This window comes from Trichosurus vulpecula, chromosome 9 (genome assembly GCF_011100635.1).
Source record: "Trichosurus vulpecula isolate mTriVul1 chromosome 9, mTriVul1.pri, whole genome shotgun sequence".
Lineage (NCBI taxonomy): Eukaryota > Metazoa > Chordata > Mammalia > Diprotodontia > Phalangeridae > Trichosurus > Trichosurus vulpecula.
Window position 1 is genome coordinate 79272390 of NC_050581.1, and position 27788 is coordinate 79300177.

The 27788-nt window shown below is 43.3% G+C and overlaps 1 protein-coding gene across 1 annotated transcript in view; it reads right to left on the reverse strand.

Annotated features, from left to right (window-relative positions):
* Positions 1 to 1095: 1095 nt before the first annotated feature.
* LOC118831563 (katanin interacting protein) overlaps positions 1096 to 27788 on the reverse strand; it is a 221041-nt gene continuing 194348 nt past the window's right edge. Inside the window, exons 21-28 of the mRNA XM_036738951.1 lie at positions 22737 to 22894; positions 21202 to 21269; positions 17653 to 17763; positions 16543 to 16682; positions 14467 to 14568; positions 12471 to 12631; positions 12220 to 12308; positions 1096 to 3711 (exon numbers count right to left, since the gene is read on the reverse strand). Of these exons, the coding sequence (XP_036594846.1) occupies positions 3653 to 3711; positions 12220 to 12308; positions 12471 to 12631; positions 14467 to 14568; positions 16543 to 16682; positions 17653 to 17763; positions 21202 to 21269; positions 22737 to 22894 (888 nt within the window). The 3' untranslated portion in view covers positions 1096 to 3652. The remainder of the gene's footprint in view (positions 3712 to 12219; positions 12309 to 12470; positions 12632 to 14466; positions 14569 to 16542; positions 16683 to 17652; positions 17764 to 21201; positions 21270 to 22736; positions 22895 to 27788) is intronic.

A 27788-nucleotide genomic window follows, 5' to 3' on the forward strand; every position in this document is an offset into this window, starting at 1 on the left:
AGTTGTAAATGTCTCCAGTTGAGAAATCCAAATCATTTGGTCTTCCTGGGCTTTGTTGCATATACTATTGCTGGTTACCATCAAAGCTGTGATTTCTTTAAAACCAAAGGGTAGATTGTTTCCTGTTAATTACACCAAGATAGCTGACTTTCTCTAAAAACCTGGAGCTGCTCCTTAGCTCCTGGTCCTTTCTTAGTGCTCTCTCTCTGGCAGTCATTCCACTTAATTTTTAAATTTCTTGTCTAATCTGTGCACACAAAATAAACAAGTCCCCGAGCAGCCCCTCTGACAGCAGCCTTGAACGTGATTTATTCTCACTCGTCACGGTGGGAAGATCAGGGGGAAAAACAGGCCAGAGTTGGAAGTAAGATGCGGAGGGAAATGAACGCCTCATTGGAAACCCTGAGCCAAGACCAAGGTCAAATGTTTGTTTGTCAGGCTCAGTGGGCGACTGACAGTGTGCAGCAGCCCCCTCAATACTTGAGCATTCACTCCATGGGCTGGTCAGGCGTTGGTGGGGCCCACCCTCAAGGGATGTATTAATGAGGTGATGAGGTTATAAGCAGCCTTGTGGGCTCTTTAAAAATTCGTCTGAGCTCAGGCCTCATCTTTGGTGACAAGCTGAAGCCGAAAGTGATGGAAGGTCCATGTTTCTAGAATGCAGGAGGAGGCAGCCCTGGAGGAAGTCAGGCAGGTGGATCCTGAGCTGCAGCCGCTGCCTTTCCTCACTGTCAGAATGCTGAGTTCGGCCAGGTACCTGCCACAGGTCAGCCTCTGGCCCTCCCTTTGAGGGGAGTCTTGTGGATGAAAGCCAGAAATGAGAAGGAGACTAGACTCTGGGGCTATTGAGAAACCTCAGTGGATTATTTTATTTATTCTTCTTTTTTCCCTCTCTCCCTTGTTCTCTCCTTCCCATTCTCTTTTCCTCCCTCCCTCCCTCCCTTCTTCCCCATTAGCTTAGAGTGAGAAGACTGCCTTTTAATTGGGAAATGTCTTTAGTCGAATCCTTGACCACCACCCCCTCCTCCAAAACAAGACAACATTTTTAGAACATATTTTATTGACTTTTGGAAAAAATAATATAAATCTCTTTGAAGTTGAGTGTCTGTACAATCCTTTTCTAGCCTTGTATGGTCCATACAGTTATAGCAATATCAGCAGAGACAGTATATGTGGGGGTGTGTGTGTGTGCGCACACGCACACTTATACAGACAATTCTGACTCATACAAATGGCTTAAGTGTTGGGTTAGGCTGGTCGTGGAGTGTTTTTTTTTTTTTTTGTATTTTGTCAGATGCCTATAAATTTACAACAGGGTTTTGGATTGCTAAACCTAAAAGCTACATCTGACCTTCCTTCTACTTTTCTGTCTTGTAAGAGCTTGGTCGTGGAGGACAGTTCATATACTATCGCACACACTGGGAGCATTCACCAACAGCAGAGAAGCTGGGCTTTTTAAAAGCTGAGTAAATGATAAATTTTAGTTAGGAGGGGCAAATCCTGATCTTAATATCATCCACGAGTTACAAATGGAAAGCACATTTGCATAGCTGCTTACGTTTAATCTGCAAATCTTGTAAAATATTTGTTCAGGTTTTCTGTTGCATAGTAACATACTTACAGTACATGGGCTGTCTCCGGGCTGGGCGCCAGAAAAACAACAGATTAATATTTGGAACAAGAAATTACCCACCACTGGGAAACCAATTAGTTCCCTGATAAGAACTTGGTATATAGATGGAAGTAGATGTATTTTGAGCAGCCCATGGCACAGGGGTTGAGGCTCACTTGTTCCCCACTGTGGGGGGATGAAGGGGGAGGGGCAGTACTGAATGTGCTGGTAACTTGTGGCTGGTGGAAACAGCACCTGGGACCATTATATTGGAAGGACCTGATACTCCAAGTCTAAATGTTTCCAAAGTGTTAGAGTCCTATGGTCTTATCCTTCAGGGAGCTTGCAGGGAGATAACATGGGGGATGAGCCCTTTGCAGGTCAAAGTGCAGGTGACCAAGGAAGGAGTAAATGAGATGGCAACATCCCATTTTTTGAGGGAAGTGCTGAAAGCAAACATTTGCCCTTCATGCACCAGGAATCTGACTTCAAGGTGCTCTCTCTTACCCCAAGGGGAGCATCACCGACTGACCTGCAGCTTCCCCAGATCTCAGCCCACCTCTCCAGGGACATACTGTCACTAACCTTGGGCTGCCTCTTTGAAGTGAGATTTTGCTTTTGATTCAATCTGCTGGACTTCTGTGTCAGGGGGAACATCTGCAGTGATGGGCCAAGGTGGCATCCTCTTTCTGGACATACACCAAGCAGGGAGCTGGACTGGGCTCTGGGAGGCAAATGTGTCCTCCAGCCCTCTCCTCACCTCAGACCAAGGCTGGTTTGTATTCCCTGGGTCAAAGTTCAGGGAAATATGGGGACCCAGGCATCCTCCAGGCTTTCTTCCATTTGCCTCTTTGTACTGCTTCAAAGAAAGGGATGGAATTTCCCTTTCTATATGACACCTAACATTATGCACTTTCCTTCTTTGGGTTTCAGCCTGGCCTGGACAGTTAAGAGATAGTTAAGACCCAAGAATTGTGTATATATGTGTGTGAGTGTGCACAAACATGCATGTACATGTGCGTGCACAGAAAGTATGGAAATGCTTCTCCTTTTTAGCAGGGATATCCCGGGGATACCCCTCCACCAAGAATTTGGGAGGAATGATACGAAGATGAGAGTCTGCATGAAACAGGTGGTCTATGTGAAAATTTCCACGGGTATGAGCATGAGATGTTCCATTCTCTGCCCCAAAAATGTCCCATCAAATAATGAAAGGGTGAGTTAAGTTTACCAATAATGGCCACATTTTCTACCTGATTACATAATATCCTCTACACTGGTCCTCAAGGAAGAGTAGGGAAGGAGAGCTTCCCTCAGCAATTCCCGAGTGCTTCCCCACCCAAAGAATGAGCAGCTGTGAGCATGTCCAGCAGCAGAGAGCTGGCCCTTGGCTGTGGCCCCAGCCTCTTTCCTGTAACTGCTGAGCTCACACTCTGAGGGCTAGCCCACATGCTGGAGGGAGATGCTCTGTGGTTCATATTGGTGCTTTCTTCTCTATACCAGGCTCTTTTCCCTATAGGCCAATTTCCCATTACAGACTTTAAACTGGATCTTCCTGCAGCTGCCTGAGCCTGACAAGGTACCCAGGAGAGGGCTCAGAGAGAGCAGGAGAGGAACTTGGTAGAATGACAAATGAAACAAAACAAAAAAACAAAAACAAAATCCATTAGAAAAATACAGTTCAAATGGCCCTTTGTCCTCCAGGTTTGTATACAGCAATGCCTGTATTTTTTTTCCAAGCAATTTCACCTCTGAACCTCTTCTGCCCCATCCCCAAACAGACTCCAATCCACACTGACTGTTAGCCCAGCCCCTTCTTGATTGGTGGTGTTAACTGGAACTCAGTTCACATCTCTCCTGGATTTCCAGTTGGCAAAGTACCAGACCCAAATGCAAAGGGAGGGCAACACTTGCCCTGAATTTAACATCCATCAATAAACCTTCCCCTGGCCTGTGAGTGGAAGGATCTCTGCTGGGGGGAGTCCTGGGGTGTCAAAGCAAAGAGTTGGCTAGACCACACTGTTTTCACTCCTCAATTTGTCAGTACCTTCTCCTCCTCACTGTTTCTTTCTCACTTATGCAGGTCTTGGGGCGTAAAGCTGTTGAAAGACCACAATACATGGCATTACAATTCATCGTGATGGAGAAGCCCATTAATACCAATAGACTGAGATGGCTGGCCTCAGTTTTCCAGCCAGCAATGGGGAAGGTGAGAAAGGACTGAAGGAACCCTTACTGGTTCATGATTAAGGCTCTTATTTATGGGTGGATCTGGGAAGTTCTAGAACCCACGTGTTCCCACCCCTCATACCCACATTTGTTATGAGAAAAGTGGACATGACATGGTGAGACGGAAAGAGCACTAGATGGGGAGTCAAGAAACAAGGGTTCAATTCTCAGCTCTGTGACCTGGGGAAGTCACACCCCCTCTCTGGGCCTCAGTTTCCTAATCTGTGAGATCAGGCAGTAAGATTAGTTCATATTTATGATCTTTTCTAGCTCTATTTTTAAAAAACAATATAGAATTCTAAATTCTAATGAACTGGGTTCCAGAAAAGGAATGCTTCTAACGGCTGTGAATATATGTGTGAGAGAGAAAGATAGAGAGACAGAGAGAAGGGGGAGAGGAAGGGAAAGAGGGAGGGAGAGAAAAAGGAGAGATGGAGAGAGAGAGAAAAAGACAGAGATAAGAGGGAGGGAGGAAAGAGAGAGACAGACAGAGACAGAGAAAGAGACAGTAACACAGAGAAAGAACACTGGTGGATATTGTATTGCAGAAGTGCTTTAGACATGGGGATTGTTGTTCCCAGGCTAACTGAAGGTTACACAGTCTCAAGCCCAAATCATAAGAGGTTAAGAACTATGGCTGGGTGGAATCAGGTAACAGGAGGCACAGAACTTGGTCTGAGAACTCTATTGTCCAGGACCAGGAACTGGGATTATCTGGCAGACTCTCCAGGGGCTGCAGCTGAAGTAACCGGAAGGTGAAGGCAGCTGCTGCTGAGCCATCTGCCTCAGGCCTTTCTGATGCCCTTCCTGCTGGCTTCTTGTCTTCCCTCCTCTGTCCCCAGGGCCCTTCGAGCCAGTCCCTCTAGCTCCTGGGGTCACCTATGTGCTGGGGCAGTTGGGCCTAGGTAATGCTTCATGGGAGAAAGACACTCAATAGTAGTAGGTTGTGATGGGGCAGCCGAGAAGGCTAATGTGTATGAGGGTGTGTTTTGTGAGCACACCTGTGATGTCACTGATAGAGGAAATTCTCCCTACCATTCTGGATGAGCGTCTGCTCTGCAATTCCATGTCTTAAAGAGTTGCCTGGATGGCTGAGAGTTTAAATGACTTGCCCAGGGTCACAAAGTCAGCGTGTCAGAGGCAGGACTTGAATCCTTATCTTCTTGACCTCAAGGTCAGCTCTATCCACCATACCACAATGGCTCTCTCGTAGCATTACGTTGCATCAATAGGAGTAAGTGCCTTGAGTAAGGGAAGTTAGGTGGCCCCTGTTTTCTGCCCAGGCCAGATCTGATCTTGGAGTATCTTTGTGAGTTCTGGGTGCTGTATTTGGAGAGGTAGAGTAACAAGGTAGAAAGTGTACATTGGAAAGCACTCTAGGATGAGTGGGCAGGAGACCACGTAATAAGAGGATGAGTTGAAGGAACTGGGGATGTGTAGACTAGAAAAAGGAATTGGGAAAGGCATGGCAGCTGTCCTCAAGTGTCCGCAGAGCTGTGTTATGGGAGAGAGATTAGTATTTGTGTTGCTTGGCCCCATTGGGTAAAACTGGGAACAGTGGGTAAATAGTACAAGGAGATGGATTTTGACTTGATATAAAGAAAAACTTTCTATTGATCAGAACTGTCCAAAGGTGGCATGAGATTCCTTAGGAAGCAATGAGCTTCTATGTACTGGAGGTCTTCAAAGGAAGGCTGGCTGACTAGCTCAGCTCACTGATTTTCTTATTTATGGTTTTGTGGGAAAACAAGAAGAGCTGAATAAGGAGGGAGAGGGTTATGGAGGTGTCTTGCAGGTCTGTACTTTCAAAGAAGGTCAGAAGGAGTTCAGAAGAGAAAGTAGGAAAACCTGAGGTTAAGGAGAAGGGGTAGAAAGACTCAATATGACAGAGTACTGAATGTGAAGAAACAAAAAGCAGGATTGAGGTATAAAGGTCTGTAGAGAACTAAAGGTGAAGGAAGTTGGCTAGGCAAGGCAAATAAAAAAAGCTTAGTAAAACAATTTAGTAAAATAAATTGGAAAGCAAAGTAGTTTGGTGAAACAAATAAGAGGTTAGTGAGAGAAGAGAAAGAATGTAGGGTATAAATATATAGTTCTTTATTTATCTTTTCCATATTAGCTATGTTGCAAAAAAAAAAGTAAGAAAAATAAAGAAATGCTTCAACCTGCACTCACAGTTCATCACCTCCCTCTGGAGATGGATAGCCTTTTTTATTGTGAGTCCTTCAGAATTGTCTTGGACCACTGTATTGATCAGCGTAGTTAAGTCTTTCAAAGTTGATCATCATTACAATATTGCTGTTACTATATATAATGTTCTCCTGGTTCTGCTCACTTCACTCTGCATCAATTTATATAGGTCTTCCCAGGTTTTTCTGAGAGCACCCTGCTCATCATTTCTTATAGCACAATAATATTCTATCACAACTACATGCCACAATTTGTTCAGCCATTCCCCAATTAATGGGTATCCCCTTAATTTCCAATTCTTTGCTCCCATAAAAAGAGCTGCTATAAATATTTTTGTACATATGAGTCCTTTCCCTTTTTGTTTGATCTCTTTGGGATACAGACCTAGTAGTGAGATTAGTGGGTCAAAGGATATATACATTTTTATAACCCTTTGGGCATAGTTCCAAAGCATTCTTCAGAATGGATGGACCAGTTCACAACTCCACCAACAGAGCATTAGTGTCCCAATTTTTCCACATGCCCTCCAACATTTGTCATTTTTCTTTTCTGTCATGTTAATCAATCTGATAGGTGTGATATGGTACCTAAGAGTTGTCTCTAATTAATAATGATTTAGAATATTTTCTGTATGACTATAGACAACTTTGATTTCTTCTGAAAAATGCCTGTTTATATCCTTTGACTATTTATCAACGGGGGAATGGCTTTTATTTTTATAAATTTGGCTGTTTCCTGTCAAATACATAGTTGTTTACAGAAAGGAAAAGAAGTCAGATATGGCTGTCAAGTGGTAAAAAGGTGAGTGTCTCCTCACATTCTAGGTTATTAGGTGAAAAAAAGTATCTCCAAAGCAAGACAAAAAATGAAACATTAGGACTTTAAGAAGGGGGTGGGTGGGAAGGAAATGAACACAAGTGGAAAAAACTCCACACATTATGAAGCCCTTCTGAGGATGATGGAGCTGGTTTTGTTGATATTAAAGTAATGATAAAAAGGAGCTACAGAAGCTATTGGGTGAAAGTGATTAATCAATAAAAGTCAGAGAAAGAAGAGCAGGGTAGTCGTAGGGAGTGACTTTCTGCTCAGGGGTGCTGAGGCAGCTTTTTGTTGATCTGACAACCACAGAGAGGTTGGTCATATTCCTCAGGCCTGTATTAAGAGATGTGTGTGTATACACACACACACACACACACACACATATATATGTATATGTATATATTTATATTTAGTTATACAGAAAACTTAAGATCTATTAAAACAGATGACTACTACCCAGTTATTGTGATTCTCATGGGTACAAAGTATATTGCCAGAAGGAATTTAGAAAGCATTCCCATAGATGAAAGCAAAGGATTCTGAAGAGTAACCGGCTAAGGAGAGGGAATGGGATCTGGCTAGACAAGTAGTAATGACAGATTCCTGGACAAAGCTGGAGCGCACTGAACAAAAGCTAGGAAGAATGTCTTGGCTTGGTGTCTTGCAAATCTGATCCAAAGGGCTTTAAGATAAAAAGAATGGTGGAACATCTTAGGAGAGCAATAATGAAACAAGAATCATGCTTGAGATAACCTGAAGGTCAAGAGGGACAAAATCGGAGAAAGGAGAGAACAGTAAAACTTGTGGCCTCAAACACTAACATGAAAATGCCCAAAGTTTAGACAACAAGCCAGAGGAACTAGAGATCCAGATTGGAGGAGGCAAAATCGGCACACAGGAGGGATGAGAACTGTGTCTGGGAAGTGGTGATGTGAACTGGTCTGCCTTATTCAAGAGGAAGTGGAGTGAGGGATCATTGTATATTCCAGAGATAAACTCATGTGAAGAAAATACAGGAGCCACAGTGGAATAGGTGGAGGGGAGCCCAAGGGAAAGCAAGCATTTTGGCAAAACAGAAACAGTTTGGTCATCAGGAGGGTACACAAGCATTCATCTGGGCAGAAGAAGGAGAGAGATGAGGAGTTCAGGAAACAGATTTTGAGTGTGGGACTGCAGCATGATATAAGGGCCCTTTAATAATCTCTTGGAGGTTCCCTCTCTGTCTAAACCAGAGTAGCTAACAAGTGGATCTGCTTTAATGATAACCTCATCATTCAAGAAGGGGTGGAAGCAATTTCAAAGGCATAAGAAGAAAGAAAGATGGGTAGGATCCCAAGGTCTAAAATTCTACAAGAGATCCCAGGAGGGCTGGGAAACTCTAGAGAATGACAAGAAGCAATTCTGAAGAAAGGGAAGAAAAAGGAAGGCTATATGACAAGGATACAAAAGGAACTCACCTAACAGAAGACTGAAGTAAAAAATTACTAGAAGCGTGTGGCACAGGTCTGTAAAATTCAATGCCAAAAGTGTAGCAGAGGCTGGTAAGGAAAGCCAAAGGCAATGAAAAGATATTGGCGGGGGTGGGGAGGGTGGGTGTGTCTCAAGCTACATTGGGAGAAAAAGGAGAATCGAAGAATGGGTAGGACCACTGTTTGGGGGGACAAAGTGATGATAACTGAGAACAAAGAGAGGGTGTAGCTGTTCAAAGCTTCTTTTGCCTGTTTTTTTTTCTGCCAAGGAAAGTGACCTTTGGATTGGAAATGGAAGAACAAAGATGGCATCTAAACTCAAAATGAGGGAGGAGGGAGATGGTAAGAGGGCACCTAAGCTGCTCCTGGTGAATTTGCATCATCTTGCTCACATGAAGTACACTGCCAGGTACTGAAAGAATGCCAGACTGCTGAGCCAGTCAGTGATATGTGAAAGATCATGGAAAATGGGAGAAGCATCATAGGAGAAAATGGAGAAAGGCAAAGGCTGTCCTGATTTTCAAAAATAGAGAATAAAGTCTGCAAACTAAAGGCCAGTGAAATTGATTTCAATTCCTAGAAACCTTTTAGAATGGATCCTTAAAGAGGATCTAGAAAAAAAAAATCTAGAAAGGGCCACAGAAATTACAAAAAGTCTCATGGCTTCAAGGACCCTTTGCTTCAGAATCACCTTATTTCCTTTTTTTGATGAGGTTATTAAACTGGTAGATCAGGGATACAGTGTAGATATAATTTACCTAGAATTTAATAAAGCATTTGGTGAAGTGCTTCATAGTATTTTTAGGGAAAACACTAAAATATATGGGCTAGATGCTATAGTTGGACGGATTTGGAGCTAGTTGAATGGCTGGACTCAAAGAGTAGTCATCATTAACGGTTAATGTTATCTTGGCAGGAGATCTCACCAGTAGAGTCCCTCAGGGATCTCTGTGCTCTGCTCTCTGCTATTTAAGACTTTTATCAGTGACTTGGACAAAGGTATAGCTGGCACACTCCTCAACTTTTTAGATGACAAAAAGCCAGGAGGGATGGCTAATGTACTGGATGACAAAGTCAAGATTCAAAATAGTCTGGGCAGGCTAGAACTTTGGGCTGAATCTAATAAAATGGAATTCATTAGGGTTAAGTTTAAAGTCTTACACTTGGGTTCAAAAAATCAACTTCAAAGCTACAGGATGGGCAAAGTATGATTAGGTGTGGCAGGTTGCCTAAAAAGATCTGGGAGGTTTTAATGAATTACCAAGTATGGCAGCCAGAAAAGCTGATGTAATCTTGGTTTTTATTAGACAGAACATAGAGAGCTTTCAGGAATAAAGCTGAGGTAGTCTGCTTGCACTCTGCCTGGCCAGCCTACATGTGGAGGACTGTGTTCAGTTCTGGGCACCATAGTTCAAGAGAGACATCGATAAATTGAGGAGTGTCCAGAGGTGGCCAACCAAGATCAGTTAAAGAAAAGAGAGATGAGAAACTAGAGAAGACTCAGGGGAGACCTAATAACTATCTTCAAACATCTGAATGGCTATCACGTTGAAGAATGAATAGACTTGTTGGCCCCAGACAGCAAAGCCAAGAACAACAGATAGAAATTGTAAAGCAACAAATTCAAGCTTTCTAATGATTAGAGCTGCCTTAAAGTGGAATGGGATGCCTCCAGGGACAGCACCTTCCTTCTCACTGGAGGTCTTCAAGCAGAGGTCAGATGATCACTTGTCCAGAATGTGAGGATGGGGATGCCTTCTGGGGCATGGCTTGTGCTAGATAACCACTGAAGTCCCTTCCAACTTTAAAATTCTATGATTCTGTGGGTGACAGAGAGAGCCTTGTCTCTCAGGTAGATTATTCTGTTCTCACCATCATCATCCTTTGTCAGGATTATCATCTCATAATGGACCCCCACCCACCCCAACTGGAACAACTTGGGGAGCTTGCATCTTCAGCCCCACAAAAAATTATTTTCTCTATTCTAATCCCAACTGAGAGGTAATAGTTAGGAAGAATAAAGATGAGTGATCCCAAAGGTGGCATCAGAAAGGCAAGCACAGGGATCCAGAGGGCAGGGGGCACTGGTGTCAGGGGCTAGTTAGGGAAGTCAAATAAAATCAAGGAGACTTTTAGAGCCCTGGAAAAGAGATGTGAGTAAAAGTGTCAGCCTTACAACTGGGGCCAGTGTTCAGGAACTTGTTTCCACTTAAGGCACACCTACTGTTCCTTTGGGTGAAGGTCTCATGCAACTATGTTAATGTCCAAAATTTAGGAAATTGCCTTGTGCAGAGAATTTCCAGATGAGTTATTTCACATAAATGGCAGAAAGGTCAATTCATAAAGCAAACTGTCAGAGAATGGCATTGAAATAAATAGGAGACTTATGGAAAGGGAATGAAGGAGAAGTGCACAGAGATCTGGAAAGGCAAGCTTATGATTAGCACAACCAGTGCTGTAGCCTGGTCATGGGAGATGCACTTAACAGGTAGTTACTTCTGATCTGAATCCATGCTAACAGGTTCCTAACTCCTTGATGTTGAAATGGCCCCAGTCCTAATATTTCACTAAGATCCATAGACATATGCAAGGAAAGAATAATTTAGTGAAAGGGCAATATCACTGAACCTAGGTCTCAGGGTGAGAAGGACCCGGGCACTTATTATCTACCAAGACAGGAAGGAGTTGATGGAATGTAAGGTCATTGTTCTGCCATGGAAAATGGAAAGTATAACCACAGAATTCTGGAGCTGGAAGAGCTCTTAGAAGTCATTCTAATCCAATCAAGTTCTCTACTGTGTAGACAGAAAGATTCACAACCACCAAGGTAGAGTGACTGGCCCAAAGTCACTGAGTGCGTATGTGCTGGAGCTGGGACGAGAGTCTAAGCCACTTAACTCTCAGCCCTTTGCTCCCTTCACCATTCCTACGCTCTCTTCCCTCCCACCTCAGAGTTTTGTGAGGGTCAGTGCAGTGAGTTCTTTTTAAAATTGGAAAGTGCTATAATGGTAAATTGGAAAGCAACCAAGGTGGAGAAGTTTCCCCAACAGTAAAATGCCAGGTCTGCCCTCAATGCCATTTAAGTTCCCTTCTGGTTCTTAAGGTCTCTGAGGTTAGATAAATGTTAGTTCTAATTACAGAGCCTCAGAGTTGGGAGGAACTGCAAAGGGCTGTTGAGCTGAACCTCTATCTAAACAGGAATCCTCGCTACAACCTCCCAAGCAGGTGCCACTCAGCTTCATCTTTAAGGTCATCAGTTACATCTATTTTCTTGCTGTCACAGCAAAGCTAGAAGGGATATCTGAAGACACTGCATCCAACCCCCTCATTTTACAGGTGAGGAAACTGAGGCACAGAGACATTAAGTGAGGTACCCAGCATCACAGAGCTAGTAGGATTTGAACGCACATCCTCTTGACTTCTAGTCCAGCACCCTATTCACTAAGCCACATTGCCAATTTAAGACTAAGAGCCATTAAAATAAGGATTTAACTGTATCTGCCATTTGGCCTTCACAAAGACTGGGAAGTATACATTTTAGAAAGATTTTCCATGACAAACACTGATACCAAAGGGTTTTATGATTAAACCTGAGTTATCTAAAAATGTAATTAAACAGGACATCCCATTCCCTAAATATGTTGGTTAATCAGGGCTTTGCCATATGATCTAATGCTGAGACACGCTAGAAAGGTCCCTTTCCAAAGCACCTGCCAACGTCAGCTAATCGTCCCCACAGTCTAAGGTTGGCCAGTGTCAGAAACACACTGACATTGGATTGAGAAGGGGACGAGAAACTTGGGGAATAGCGGCTTTGCGTGATGAGCTCTGACTCAGTCTCAATTCTGGCAAACGCTAAGTAAGAGATCGAAGGCTCTCTGTGAGAGAAATGAAACTGACCTGGGTCAGCAGCCGTCTGTTTCTTTTTGGAGTTGGTAACAATTTGATTTTCATTCATCATCCGGACATCCTGATCCTCAACATGATTACTGCAGAAGTAAGAAAATGGGGAGATTCGATCAATCTTCTGGGCTAAGACACGGCCATCATCAATCCTCTCTGAGAATCACCATCCGGCTTACTGAAGCCTTCCCCAGAAAGGATTGTCGACAAACAAGACTGCTGTTTCCCATTAGATCTCGCTCACAAACCTGATAATGGTGTACTTCTCTCGGTGGCAGATCTCCTCGTCCTCCGTAAAGAGAATGGTGTGGTAGGGGACTATGGGATCACAGGTGGGCAGGATGCCATGTGCCACATGGCTGACCATGTCCAAGATTCCATTGTATACTAACAAGTCATCAACAAGGAGCTAGGAAAAGAAGAGGCAAACGGACAAGGGTGATGGTAAACATGATAAATGATAAAAAGATGGGATAAGAAAGACCTTTGGTTTACTCCCATGATGTCTCCTCACATGGGACCATTAGAATGGTACGCCCAGAAAAATCCCTCAGCCCCCTCACTGGGCAGCTGCCATCTTACCCAAAGCTACCTCTCAGATCTGAAACCATAGCTTAAGAGGAATGACTGAGAGAACTGTCGTGAAAGGCCGTCTGAAAGTCTACCAAGTGGAGAAAGAGGAAGAGATTTGTTTTAACTTGTTCCAAAGGGTAAAACTTGGACCAATAAGGAACTGTTATAGAGAAACCAATTTTGGCTCAATATAATTATGGAGGTGCTATCCAACAATATAACAGGCTGCCTTAGGAAGTGGTAATCACCATCTGTTGAGATTCTGGGGAAGGATGACACTGGATGGGAGGTTAGTACTTCCAAGTCTAAGTTGTTTGGCAAAGTTGTTAAGAGGGACTCCTGAATTAGGGGCCTCTGGGTGGTGATCAGGGGTAGGTTGTTATGGCAGAGAATGTATCCCAGTTGGCTAGGGTAGCTGGGTGGCATTAGTCTCTTCCAAGGACACCATTCTAGATGAAGTGGGTAGCCAACCCTGCGCAAAATGCCCCACTCCTTTGAGGGCAGAGGTGGGGAACCTGCAGCCCTTTGACTGAATCCAAACTTCACAGAACAAATCCCTTGGGGGATCTGGATTCAGTCAAAGGGCCTCACTTGAGGACCTAGAGGGCCACAAGTGGCCTTAAGGCCGCAGGTTCCTCACCCTGGGACATGGGGGATATAAAGGAAAAAATGACTCAGTCCCTGGCCTGTGGGGGGCGGGAAACAGCATGAAGAATTAAGTCAATGTAAAAGATATAATTAGTAAGTACACAATAACTGGGGGGGGAGGGGGATTTGGAAAGCCCTTGTGTCAGAGGTGGCATTTGATGCAGCCCCGGAGGGAGGTAGGGATTTGGAAAGGCAGAAGTAAAAAGGGGCACGGTTCTGGGCGTTTTGGGCAGGGCAGCTTCTACAAAGTCAGAGAAGCAAGAGTTGTCATGCTGTATATGGAGAACAGAAAATAGGCCAATTTGGCTAGGATGTAGAGTGCTTGAGGGGGAACAACTGAAAGTCTTGAAAGATGGGCTGGATCCAGACTATGAAGGGCTGGAAATGCCTAACAGAGGAATATGTCCTTTCTCCTAGAGGCACCAGGAAATCACTGAAGGTTCTCCGGCGGGACAGTGACCTGGATTAGACTTGTGGAGGAAAGAGATGGGGGCACTCTCCCCCACCCTCTGGAGATACTTTTTAAATCTCCAGTCACAAAGATAAAGACACAGCTATTTGAATAAGATGGTGTTTAAAGGATGTGATCCTTAAAGGGAAAAGTCTCTTCAGATTCTGTGAATAAAGACCACCCGCCCCCCCAAGAGATGACGTGGCTTCAAAGGAGCAGAATACAGAATTCAAGGCAGGGGAGGAGGCTGTGGAGGTAACAGTACTGGGACTTGAACCCAGGTCATGATTCCACGTTTGGAATCATGTCTTTCAAGAACACAGTTATGACTTTTCTGATTTTTTACCAGTCCCACAGATGCGAAGGGGCAGCATGACAGCTGGGCGTACTCAGAAGGGCTTGACACCAGGGACCTGTGTCCCAAGAGAAAACTTGCTCTCCTGGTTACATCTTAAGTTCACAGTATTCATATCCTGGGAAACCAGACATTTGTTTTCAAAGTTGCAACTAAATGAAAAAAAAATCATATACTTGCCAAGGGGCAATTAGCAGCCAGCATAATAAGTACTTACTCCGAATTCCTTTACTCCTCGATGGGGAGTTTTTGCATAATTCCACAATTTGATCATAGACACAGTGGTAGGCAGATCAAAGATCACATAAACCCGATTCACCTGTCAGAGGAAAGACTTGATTCAAGCAGACATGTTTGGCAACAGAAAGGAACTGACACAGAGTCAGGAAGGCCAAGGGTGGGCTCGGGGTGGACAGATACTCTGCTGAGAAACAATGCTAAAGTAGAGATTAAACCTTTGCAGGCAGAGAAGCTTCTGATCATAGGACTTAATGCTGGGAGGGACCTGGGGGACCATAGTCTAACACTCTCATTTTGTAGGAAGAAACTGAGGCCCAGAGAGGTCTCCTATAAGCACTGGGGTTTGGAAAAGGACTTCCATAAGAGGGGGCAGCTGAGTGGAGCCTTGGAGGACTTGGTGAGGAACTGTGGGTAGGAAGGGGCAGAGCCAGAATTCAGGTCACAGCCCTCAGACTCCAAAGCCAATGTTCCTTCCACTCACCACCCTGATAAATCCCAAGGAGAGCAAGTCCCACTGTGCTCTGGGGTCCCACCAAGATACCAGGTTATCCCCCTCATGTGGCCTGTTTACCGTTACTCTCCGGCAGCTGAGAGTCAGCCTTGTCACATGTGGCTGCATTTTGTAACAATAGCCTTAGCAAAATGCTGATGGGGCTCTCGGAGGAGCTATTTTCTCAGGTGCTCACATCTCCCTCCTTACTGGGGAGACATTGTAATGCCTTGTCCATCCCAGCAGCCTGAGGCCCAGCAAGAGTGACCATGCCGCCAGAGAGAAGCAGAGTATTCCTAACCAAAAGGCTCCTACTTAGCTTTCCTTCCCTTTACCCATAGACCATAAATTAAACACAGACAGGAGAATGCGTCTCAAAAAACAGAGCTGCATAATTGTGGGGGGAGATGGTAAATTTCCAGGGATAGGTGAGGGAAATAAGTTTTAAAATTCTGTTCCTGCCACAGGATCATGAGGATTTTAGGATTTTGTGCTGGAAGGGAACATGTAGATCATCTGTAGTAAACTGAGCCCGAGGGGAAGAAGAGATCAGGGATGAGAAGCTGGAGCTCCCACCTCCCAGGTCAGGCTTGTCTAAATCCTAGGAGCCAGCCCTTGGCCTCCCCCAGTACTCAGGCAGTGCTTTCTTTTCAGATCCTGGCATCAGTCAGGATATCCTAGGGAAGGGGAAAGAGCTCCATATTTGTAGTCAGACAAAACAAATTCAAATCCTGGCTGTGCCATGTAGATGCGTAGCGTTGGGCAGACCACATCTCTCTGGGCCTCAGGGGCCTGGGCTAGATGCTCTTTGAGATCTCTCCCAGTTCTAAATCCTACAATCCAATAACAACCTCATGCTTTCGTTCTGATTTGGAAAAATAAAAGTCAAAGGCAGCTTGGCACTCTCAGATTTTAAACATCAGCGAGGGTGTGGAGCACAGGGTGTGGAGAGGGCTATCCTCAGAAAACAGCGGCCATGGCACGGCCAGTTCTGCCCCTTCCTCTAACCCCTTTGACAACCACAGCAGGACCACAGAATCTCTGCCACTTGGTCTCCGTCACGCAGAACTCAGGAGAAGGTCTAGCCTAGTGGTATGTCACTGTGATGGCTATGGAGTTTCTTTCTTTGGATGACAAGGGCTACACATAGCAAGCTCAAGCTTAGGGTGAGGAACACTAGAACTGAACCTGAGACCTCAGCTGTCACCAACGGCAACAAGGACTTAGGAGTCCCTCACATTTTTTTAGTGTTTCCTCAGTTTACAAAGGACTTTTTACACAGAATATATCATACGATCTTTACAAGGTCCCTGTGAGGCAGACTGGATAATAATCTCTTCCCGTTATCAATAGAGAAACTGAGGTTCACAGAGATAAAATGACTTGCCCAAGGTCACACAGCTATTTGGTGCCAGAGGCAGAATTAAAATCCCATTTTCCTTACTTCCAAATCCAAGGGTCTTTCCATTATCTTTGATATGTACTAAATTAACATAAAAAACATATTTTCCACCGAACATCAGAATGCTACAATACACAGCATGAAGCATTGGTTAACCCTACCAAGCCAGGGAGAATTGGGGCCAGCCACATGTGTCTGCCGTCGCTGGTGTCATTCACTTGGTCAATGAGCTTGTCTGGAGTTCGGACATCTCCACACACCCCCTCTAGGGTATTCACGCTGTCTGGGAAAGCAGCGATGTCTGAGGTGAACTTTTAAGCTGTAATAACCCAAACGAAGTGCTCAGCACACCATTTTCCAATCTATATCTGCCAACCTACATCAAGATGACGGGAGAACTCAGGGGAGTGTGGGGCCAAAGTACCAGGCAGGTGAGAGCTGCTGCATGCTGGTCCTGGTAGCTGCTGCAGTGACAGCCAAATTAGGGATGTTCAAGAGAAAATGAGAGCACATGAAGGCAGAAAGGAGCATGAGCACAGGGGGTGGGCCAGGCCAGTCTTAAGAAGAATAAAGTAGAGGAGATTGGCCAAAAGGTTGACTGATAAATCTGAGCTTCCCAGAACTGTTAAAGATGAGGGAAGAAAAAACACTATTAAATGAGAAAGGGAAATTTAGAAGTATGGGGTTTTTTGTGTGGGGAGGTAGCATGGGGAGGAAGAGTTGGGAGAGGAATCTGGAGAAGGAGGAAGGGTGGTAACTGACAGTAATCACCTAGGCAGAAAAGTAGCCTGACAGTTTTGATAACCTGAAACTGCTTCCCTAGTCACAGCAGGAGCATGGTGGGAGGAATGCCTCGGGCTCTAATAGGCCTCTCTCCAGCAAGAGCATCACAGTTTGGGGGGGGGGGTGGAGGTGGCCCGATGGAGGCTAGGAATTGGGTAATTTATGGTGGTCCCACATTTTGGACATGAAGTTCTAGCCAATCTCATAAAGCCCATGTGACCCATAGCAGCTCTGAACCAGGTGGTGGGGGGTGGCTCTAATCAGGGGGCTGCCATGGAGATATGACCTGACTGGGATATGACCCTCACTGGGATTTTCAAGAACTAAAGAAAGGATCAAGTCTCCTGTCTCAGAAGCGTATTTAACAAGGTGGCAGTTTTTTAAATAAAACTTGACACTGACATGCAATGTAACTGACTTGTTTCCTCCCAACCTCCTACATCCCCTTCAATGTGGGAGGACGGGTCATTCTGTCCAATAAAGGATACTGTTTTCAGTCAAAGGAATTCTTTCTCCATGTTCATTGTACAGCTCCAGTCCATTCAGGCCAATGTAATATGGATCTCCCCAGCTGGTGAGAAGTTGAAACTGGAAGATGACTGCAATAGACTATTAAGGACTATGAACTTAATATCTTTGGAGAATAAAGTAAAAACAGTAAGGGATGGATGAGTTTCACTGTTCATTTAGAACTGTAAATTGGTAAGAAAAAAGGAATTTTCTTCTCCTCTGGGGGTAAGGCCTCTCAAATATTTCAAAGTTGTGGTTGTTTAAGAGGGGCAGTGAGAAATTGTGGAAAGAACACTGCATCTTCAATCAGAGGACCCCAGGTCTAACATACCCAGATACTGATACGTAAATGGATCTGTAACCCAACTGATGCGGCCATTCCCTCCCAAGGTGCCTCCCATCACCACTGCCCATGTTTACTCACCCTAGGTGACTCAACCAGGCCCCAGAAGAAGTTCCCTAGGACTTGGTGGGGGTGAAGGATGGAGTGGAGGGGGTTGTGGCAGTGCATCTGCCATGCTGAGGACCTTCTTAGATTTCCTCCTGACTTCCTTTTAAAGATATCAGTAAAACACATGGGCTGCGTCTCTCCCTTACTGTTGCTGAAGAACCAGCCTGTCTTCCTTTTCTATTACATACATTTCTCTGATTACAGTTTTTACTCTGAACCTCCTTCAGAATTCGTTGTTCATAATGCATTGCAGCCCACTCACCCCTGCCATATGCTTCTCTAGTGCTCTCTGGGAGATATTCATTTTTAATTTGCCACTTACTGGCTGTGTTAATTTCTTCATTTGTAAAATGGAGACAGTAATACCTATACCATCTTACCTCAATTACTCAATAACCAAGCACTTATTAAGCACCTACTATGTGCCAGGCACTCTGCCAGGTGCTAGAGATACAATAAACAGGGCAGGATAAATACAACATGTCTGCAGACAGAAGCACCAATCCTGCTTTGGTAATTGATTCACTGTATGACTGCACAGCCTCAGTCTCCTTACCTGTGAAATGGAGGGAACAGCTGCTCTGCCTGCCCTGTTGGGGCATGTCACTTTGACCTTTTCAGAAGTGACCCACTATAAATACTGGACAAAGTGCTATTAGCACAATCGCTGTCAGGGTTAATCCTTCCATGTAGTTAAGGATTGTGAAGCACAGACCATAGGTTCTCAAAGTAGGTGAAATCACCCCCTAGGGGGCACTGGAATGACTGGAGGAAGGAAGGGCGGTAGTAGCCTCAGGTGCGGTTGCGGGGAGTTACATAAAAATAAGGGAGCAGTGGAAGCATAAGGAAAGAGCAGAAGAGAAGAAAATTTTGGAAAAAACACTTGTGCATGTTTCATCTGTTGCGCAACAGAGTTAAAGTCATAGTGATTACATTATTTTCCAAATAAACACACAAAATGCAAGTTATAACCCCATCAGTGGTCAAGTCCGCCAACAGGTCTTAACAAGCATGTGTTGGCAGGTGTCCTGCATTGTCAGGAAGTCCAGCATATATTGGCAGGAATCTGTGCACATAATGACTTGTTTACAATACAATGCTATATGGTTACATGATGCAATATTGTGTCATCAAAATTTCAATGCAGGAAAAACCCTACAAATTTACAATAAATTATTAAATTTAAGAAGTCATCTTAAAAAAATATGTTTTTGAAATGACATAAATTTAAAAAACTGTTAAAGGGTTAAAGAAAGTAGATTTCCAGGGGGCACTGAGTAGGGTTTTTTTTTAAGGAGGTAGTAGGCCAAATAAGTTTGGGAACCTCTGGCACAGACAAAGGGAAGGCGAGACTTTATTCACTGCTACTTCCCATCCTCTTCTCATTTAGTGCAGAAGAAGAATATAGAATGGGGATAGATCACTTAACAGAATACTGTCCTCCAATGGTGAAGAAGCTCTTAGAGGTGACACCTTCACTAACCTCACCCTTCCCTGCTTCAGTGGGCCCTGCTGAACAACCCCAATATAGTCCTTTTCAGTTTCTCTTATGAAGTCACTGTCAGAGATGAAAATTAAGGGATTATGATGTCTAGTCCACATTTTTCCCTAGAAGACTGTGTAATCAGATGAATTAGAAACTCTAATTTCTTTTAATCCATAGAAGGTTAATAATTCTTCCTGGTAAAACGAAAGTTCTCTTAAGGCAGGAAATGTTCTGGTTTTAGCTTTGTATCCCCAATGTCTAGCACAGTGCTTTGCACATAATAGGTGCTTAATAAATGCTGAGTTACGTTGAGTAATAATTCTTTATTACTTCAATTACTTTACTACAATATTATACAATGTATATTGTACAATATATAAATATATTGTATATGTTTATATATACATATATGTGAAGTAATATAAATATATAATGAATATGCTAAAATATAAAATAGTGCGATAAGGACTATTATCATGGTGTGTTACAATAATCAGTATCAGGACAAAGTTGAACACAGCAGCCTGTAACTCCTCCATACCTTAACAATTTTTATGAACTGCTGTGGCCTAAAATATTTGTTAGGCCACTCTCCTGGTAATGAACATCTCTGAACCTGGCTAGACTGGTCCTCAAGCCAGACATAATCTATCCCTGGGCTGGTACTGAAAGATTTCTAGCTGGGTGGGATTGTCAGAGCTTACACTCTGGTGACATGGCTTTCAAGAACCCAGACTAGCTCCATACCACACTGAAGCATCAGGGGAAGATTTCAGTGGACAAATTATAATAATAATAGTAAGAATTTTAAACTTTATAAAATGTTTTCCTCATAATAGCCCTATGATGTTGGGGGCAACAGGTATTATTTTCCCCATTTTGCAGATGAGAAAAGTAAGGCACAGAAGTGTTAAGTCCCATTCCTATGGTTGCACAGCTAGTAAATAGAAGAGCTGGAATTTTAATTCAGTCTCCTCTTCCAAGGTTAGGACTCTTTCCACTGCATAAAATGAATGTAGCATTTCATTTTAGTTAAGTAGGGAAACTCTGTATGTAAACTTGAGAGCTTCTGGTATGAATGTAATACCTTCGATCATGTCTAAAGAATATGCATATACAGGCGCACGAAGTACAAGTATACTATAAAACTTTCTCTTTTCTCTTCTCTTCTCTCTCTCTCCTTCCTCTCCTCCTCCTCCTTCATCTTCTTCTTCTTCTCTCTCTCTCTCTCTCTCTCTCTCTCTCTCTCTCTCTCTCTCTCTCTCTCCTCCTCTCTCTCTCTCTCTCTCTCTCTCTCCCTCTCTCCTCTCTCTCTCTCTCTTCTCTCTCCCTCTCTCCCTCTCTCTCTGTCTCTGTCCTCTTCTCTTCTCTTCCTCTCTCCTCCTCTCTCTCTCTCTCTCTCTCTCTCTCTCTCTCTCTCTCTCTCTCTCTCTTTCTCTTTCTCTCTTTCTCTCTCTGAATTGGGACTTGTGATAGGGCAGGGGAAGAGTAACTGATAAATAACAAAGTTCTGAAACCCTGTAAGGAGACAATGACTATTACAATTTGACTCAACTTCCCTTGATGTGACAGCTTAGTAGAGAAGGATACAGCCACATGGCATTAATGGGGCTTCATAGTCCATGCTAGCTTGCTCTGTATTCTTTAAATTAGTCCTGCTAAAATATAAAACAGTGTGATAAGGACTATTATCACGGTGTGTTAGAATAATCAGTATCAGGACAAAGTTGAAGCTTCCCACAGTCACCTCTATCATCATTTTACAATTCCATTTCCATTAACTCATCAGTAATTGTGCAGCACAGGCTCCTTACCTCAATATGGAGCAATCTTCAGTTCTATCTCAGCTTGAGTCCTATTCCAGGTCAGTTATTGGCTTATGTGCTGTGTTTTGGGTTTGTGAGTTTTACCCATCAATAATCCAGTAAGGAAAAAGTCCCCAATTCCATTTAGGTTGATTTTATTATGAATACCCAACCAGTAGGTATTTAAATGAGCAAATTGTTATCTTCTTTTCACTGTCTGTAGGATAAAGTCTAATCTCTTAAGACCTTCTATGACCTTTCCAGCCTTACTTTCCAGTGTTTTCCTACATGAAACCATACACTCCAGCCAAACGAGGCTGCTCATTCACCAAAGGCATACTAGAATTTCCCACTTCCAAGCCTTTGTTTATGCTCTTCCCTCTGTCTGGAATGCAACTCCTTCACCTCTGCCCTTTAAGAAATTTTCCTTGATAATGTCAAACACAAGTGTTAGATACAGATCTATCTGCTCTGAACTTCCATAATATTTAAAGGTACAGAGATACCATTTGAAGCTGAAAAGTGATCACCCAGTCCAACCCCCTCTGTTTTGCAGGTAAGAAAACTGAGGAAAAGTGAAGGAAAAGGACTTGACTTAGGTCATACAGCAAGCAACAGAGTCAGGATTCAAGCCCAATTCAAAGAGTCATAAGATGTAGTGGTGGATGGGTCTCCAGTGATCTAAAGCCCTTTCTCTATGTTTCTCCTCGAATCATATTTACTTCTCTTAGCTCACCTACATGAGACTGTAGATTTTGGTAGAGCAAGGGCTCTTTTAATCTTTATATCCCTGTATGATTTTGGGTACAGGGCCTTATATGTAGCAGTCATTAGTAAATATTTGTTAAATGAATGAGTGAGTGAGCCATCTACAAGATGGTCTGAGTTGAACGTGCTGAAGAACAAGGACCAAAAACATTTGAGAGGATGCAGGAAATGTCCATCTCTCTTCTCAGTAGAACATTGATTTGCCAAATGTTCTCAAGTGTTTCAGTGCTATACAACAAACATGTGAAGGTACACTCTTCTGGTGTCTGCTGTGGAAATCTAGTCAATCTTCTGGACTGCCTCCCCAGCAGGAAGGGGAGGTGGAAAAAACCAAAGCCTTCTCAAAATAGTACAGTGGAGTATCTATCCCAGGGTTTGTAGGAAAGAGCCCAGCTTAGCTTTAGGAAACAGCGAAGTTCAAAGGTAAGACATTTGTAAAACCTTATACTTGCTGACCACAATGTCACAAAGCAACATATAAAGAAATATGATTCCCAATCTCCCACTGAGATATACAAGAGGCAGTGAAAATGTTAACCTTTCCTTATTTACCTCCGTGATGGTCTCGTCACTGTCTGGGGCTGCAAATAGTCAACGAAGAGAATTTCTTGAGCAAAATCAAAGTGACAGTGGCCAGGCCCTTTGCGGACAAGGAAGCCTGATGGTGGGGAGACACGCTGGCCATCCAGGAGCACGTGCACTACTTTGGCCTAGTGAGACAATTCAGAAAATTCAGGCTATTCACACTACTGTTCACAGAAAGGTGCCCATATGCAGAATACTTCCTACAAAGTTCTTCATCTTACTTGGGCTTATTCCTATTTTTCTCATGTTGCAGAGACTGCACTTTACATCTAAATTGTCCCTTTAGGGTCATCCTCATGGCTCAGTAGCACAGTATGTAATGCTGGCATTTAAAAAGCAGCATGGCTTGGGAGATCCAAAGCTGGGTCTGGAGTCAGGGACACCTGGGTTTGAGCTGTGTTGTGCCTCTGGCACCTCCAGGCCCCTAAGGCACTTACAACACCAGCACTCTAGGCAACACTCTAAGACTCTAAGTTGCAAGATCGTGCTGACTTGTATTGGCAGAGAGGGTTTCCTCATCTGGGAGTTCCCTGTATCACTGAGATCCACAGGACCAATCCCCATGCCCATCCTTTCGGTTTACAATGTTTTTTGTGTAGACCATCTCATTTGACCTTCAAAACAATCCCATGCAGGAGAGAGGGTAAGCATCATTATCCCTGACAAATGAGAAAAACAAAGCTCAGAGAGGTTAGGGACTTATCCAAGGTCACACAGCCAGAAACTGGCAGAGATGGGATGGGGCCCAGACAGGCTGACTACCCCTTGAGTACTCTTTCCACAGCTCTGTTCACAGCTGCTACTCTGAATGATCCCTAATCCTTTGAGAAGCTCAATGGCCTTCTTCTAGGAGGTGATCCAACGTGATGATGCTTGCTAAGCAAATAAAAAACAAAAAACAAAAAACAAAATCCAAGTTGGCCCAAGATAAGTGATTTGCAAGTCAGACCTCAGGCAACTCCCCCCCCCCCCCCCCCCCCCCCCCCCCCCCGCAGCAGCATGCACAGAGCCAGCTCTCTAAATAATGGGGTATCACATCTGCAGATCAAAGTCTATTGGTAGATCATTAAACTTGAAGTGGAAGATTTCTAAAATGCTTGTCATCACCCACAATGGCAACTGTCCTCAGTGCCCTCCCAGTCCTCTGTACCTTTACCTTTGTTAGGGACTTCCCCTCCTCACCTTCCCCAGAAACCCACCCTCCTTGCTCTGGGATCTCCAGACTTTGGCAAAATGAGAAGTAGACCCTCCTCCCCAAATGACCAGGGATTCTGTCAGGGATTCCAACTCTTAGGCCATGCTCCAGAAGCAATGTGCATGCCGCCTCCAGAAACACTTGGATCTATGGTCTTTGTAGAGCAAAAACATTTCATTAGCTTTGTTTCCAGGTCTTTGAGGCCATATGCCACCTTCCAACCACACTATATTTATCCAGCCTCCTTTGCATCACTTCCCATGTGTTTCTGAAATGCAAGTGTCACAGGAAACTTGGACGAAACACAGACTAGAAGGAAAGATGACAGTGGCCGCTTAGTGCATCCTTCTATAATAATTCTATAGCTTTGTTCTCCTACGGCTGCCCAAAAGCACCCTTGGTTATGGGGCTACCTTCCAAACAGCCCTATTCCCTAATCACCACTGCAGCTCATATTTCCCAAGTGCTCTCCAGTGTACCAAGCACTTTATTCAAAAACAAATGCATGAGGGAGGTAGCAAAGTATCAAGAGCCCCTTTTTATAACCAAGGAAAACTTAGACACTCAAAATCATGAAGCTTGAAATTGGCAGAAGCAGGACTCAAGTCCAGCTCTTCTGAAGCCCACCAGTCCAGCACTCTTTGAATTGTTCCTCACTAAATGATCAAGTTGACTTAATAAATCACTCCTGGAAGTCTGGTTATTGCAAATGTGGAGAATGTCCCATAAAACAGTATATAAGAGAAATGATATCTCCTTCCCTAACATGTTTCAAATACATAGTTGTGTCTAGGAATTTAGACATACACAAGACAAATCCCACAGAATCACAGCATTGAAGAGTTGGAAGGCATCTGAGAAATGGTCCAGTTCAACCTGTACCTGAACAGGAATATTCTTGAGAATAGATAGAGTTGACAAATGGTCATCTGGCCTTTGCTGAAGACTTAGAAAGGGAGGGAAACATTCTCTCCCAGGGCAGCCCATTTTATTTTTGGACAGCTCTGTTAGGAAGCTTTTACTAATAGACACTTTCCCTGCCTCCAAGTCCAAAATGAACCCTTCGCAAGATCTATACATTGTTCTTAGTTCTCTCCTTCGAGCAGGATTAATCTAATTTTTCTCTCTTTGATGTGACACCTGTTCAAATACTTTAAGTCAGCTATCATGTTGTCTTATGGTCTTCTCTCCCTTGGGCCAAACACCTCCAGTTCCTCTTTACTCAACGTCCTTCCTGAAATGTGAAGCCCGGAACTGAACACATTGCTACACATATGGCTTGGTCAGGGCACTGTAGAATGGGACTATCACTATGCCTCTTAATGCAGCCTGAGACAGCATTAGGTCTTTTTTTATTTTTTAATTTCCATACTACATGGTTGATGCCTATTGAGCTTGTAGTCCACAAAAACAATTCCAGACAGATTTCTGTTTAGCCATTTCACCCCCATTTTGTACCTGTGAGGTTGATTTTTTACACCCAAATGTGAGACTTCACATTTATTTACCTCACAAGATATGGCTCAGTGAGCTAGCCTGCTGAGATCTCTAGATCAGAAATTCAGAGCTGGAAGCAAACTTTAAGTTCATTTAGTTCCACTCCCTCATTTTACATATGAGGAAATTAAGGCTGAGAGGGGTTAAGTGACTTGTCCAAAGTCCCAGTGAGTAATGGAGCTGGAGTATGAACTTTTAACTCTGAATTCTTGGATTTTTCTATAATGTACTCCAGTTACCTACTGGAGCATCTTCACTTGTTTTATGTACTTCCTTCTCTTCTTCAAGCCCTCTTCTTTCTTTTCTCTTTTTCTTTCCTTAAGCCCTACTTCTTCCTCCTTTTTATTCAAATCCTCCTCCTCTGTTAGTTTGTGTCCTTCTGTAACTTCTCTTGCAGCCCCCCAAATTTCCCTTCCCCAAACTCAATTTTTGACCTTTTCACAATTCTAAGTCCCTCTAAATGTCCTTTCCTATAATTCCTTCTCCTTGTTTAGCTCTTTTTCCTTTTAAAGCTGGAAGAGGCTCTGTCACCAATCAAAAATATAAAATAAAAATATCATTAGGATTTTGGCACCAGTTAGCCCACCTGAGGTTTGGCTGCCCCTGTTCTATTGACCTAGTTATGGAGGCTACTATGTTCAAGGAGTCAAGGAGGACCTGTTAAAGAATATTGCTACCACCTGCTCTGAGACACAGCCCCATGCATAGTGCCCAGTTGCTTATGGCATTAGGTATAAACCTGATAAACCTTGCTTATGAGACCCTCCTCTGTACTTGGCTGTAACAAATATCCAACCAAACTTCTCAGTACTCTCTAAGGAAAGCCCTTTGTTCTATCAGGACTGTCCTTACTCTCCCCTACGTGTAGAATGCTCTTCCTTGACTCCTTGCCCTTTCTCACACTGTACTCTTACCATAACCACCCTTAGACCCACCTGAAGCATTATTTCTTCTATGAAGCCCTTCCCAACTACTTTATAGGACATTTCCCCCCTAAAATGACTGAATGCATGTATACATATATATATATATGTATATATATATATGTATATATATATATGTACACACACACACATACATAGAGAGATCTCTCTCCATAAATGTATGTATATATTTGTATATCTACATCTAGATAGATAGACATACCTAGATAAATATCTATCTAGATATATAGACATCTACATATCAGATGATGTGTTGGGAAACAGATCTTAAACCTGGAACGGGGCATGTTACAGCACCAAAAGGAGACTGCTATTAGCTGCACATCTGCTGGAGCTCCACTTCTGTCAAAAGCAAAATTGCCTAGCTTGCCTCAATGATAATTTCATCTTTTAAAAGGTGAAGGAACCAATGAAGGGAGTTTATACTAAGGATCTGATTCTCATCAAGGAGGAACTGATTGCTGGGCAGAAATGATGGGTAGCTTTTGGGAAAATGACTACTTCATCTTAAACTTTGTGATATAGAAGGTGAGGGAAACTAGGCACAGCCTGTCATACAATACAGATCTCAGAACATATTTGCATATTTGCATATGCAGAGCATATTTGAAAGGGTTTGGAAAAAGAATAGGTGGAATCTCATACATTAAAACTACAGAGAAAGTCAATCCAAGAAATGTGGGAAGTTCTTGAGAACGAAGTTCTGAAGCTACAAAGAGAAAACAGAACCAACGATGAAAAAGGGGAAGTCGTCTAAAGAGAGTGATGTGGATGTATGGGGAACTCATCAGACAATTTAAATTTTTTAAAAACTATTTGCCAAAAATGGAAGAGCGGGCTAGTGACAGAGCATGAAAATAAAAGCACAGCATGGTCCCAAAAGCATAGTGTCAGGAGTGCTGAAGTTGTTAATGAGCCCATACTGGCAAGGAGAGCTAAGAACAATAAAATATTTTTAAAAGCTAGGGAAAAAGAGAAGGATCAAGGAAAGGATGGGGCTGCTTTTTGAAGTTAATGGGACAATGACAGTAGATGATGGGGAGCTTGCAGATCTGCTCAATTATTACTATGTTTATATTTTCTTAGCCAAAGATGATATGCTTTGGACTGAAAATGACAGAAGAAAAATGGCTAACAGGGAATAGATGCCCAAAATAAGACAGGTGGTAGTAAGAAAGAACCTAGCTTCTCTTGATTAGTTCAGTCATTAGGCTTTTATGAACTACATTCCAGGGTACTAAAAGAAATGAGAGGTGTAATTGAAGAGCCACTGTCACTGAATTCTGAAAGATCATGGAAAATGAAAGTACTACAGAACTGGAGAAAGGCAAATGCACCAATTTTCTCCCAAAAGGAAAGAGCATGGAATTTGCAAACTTTGCC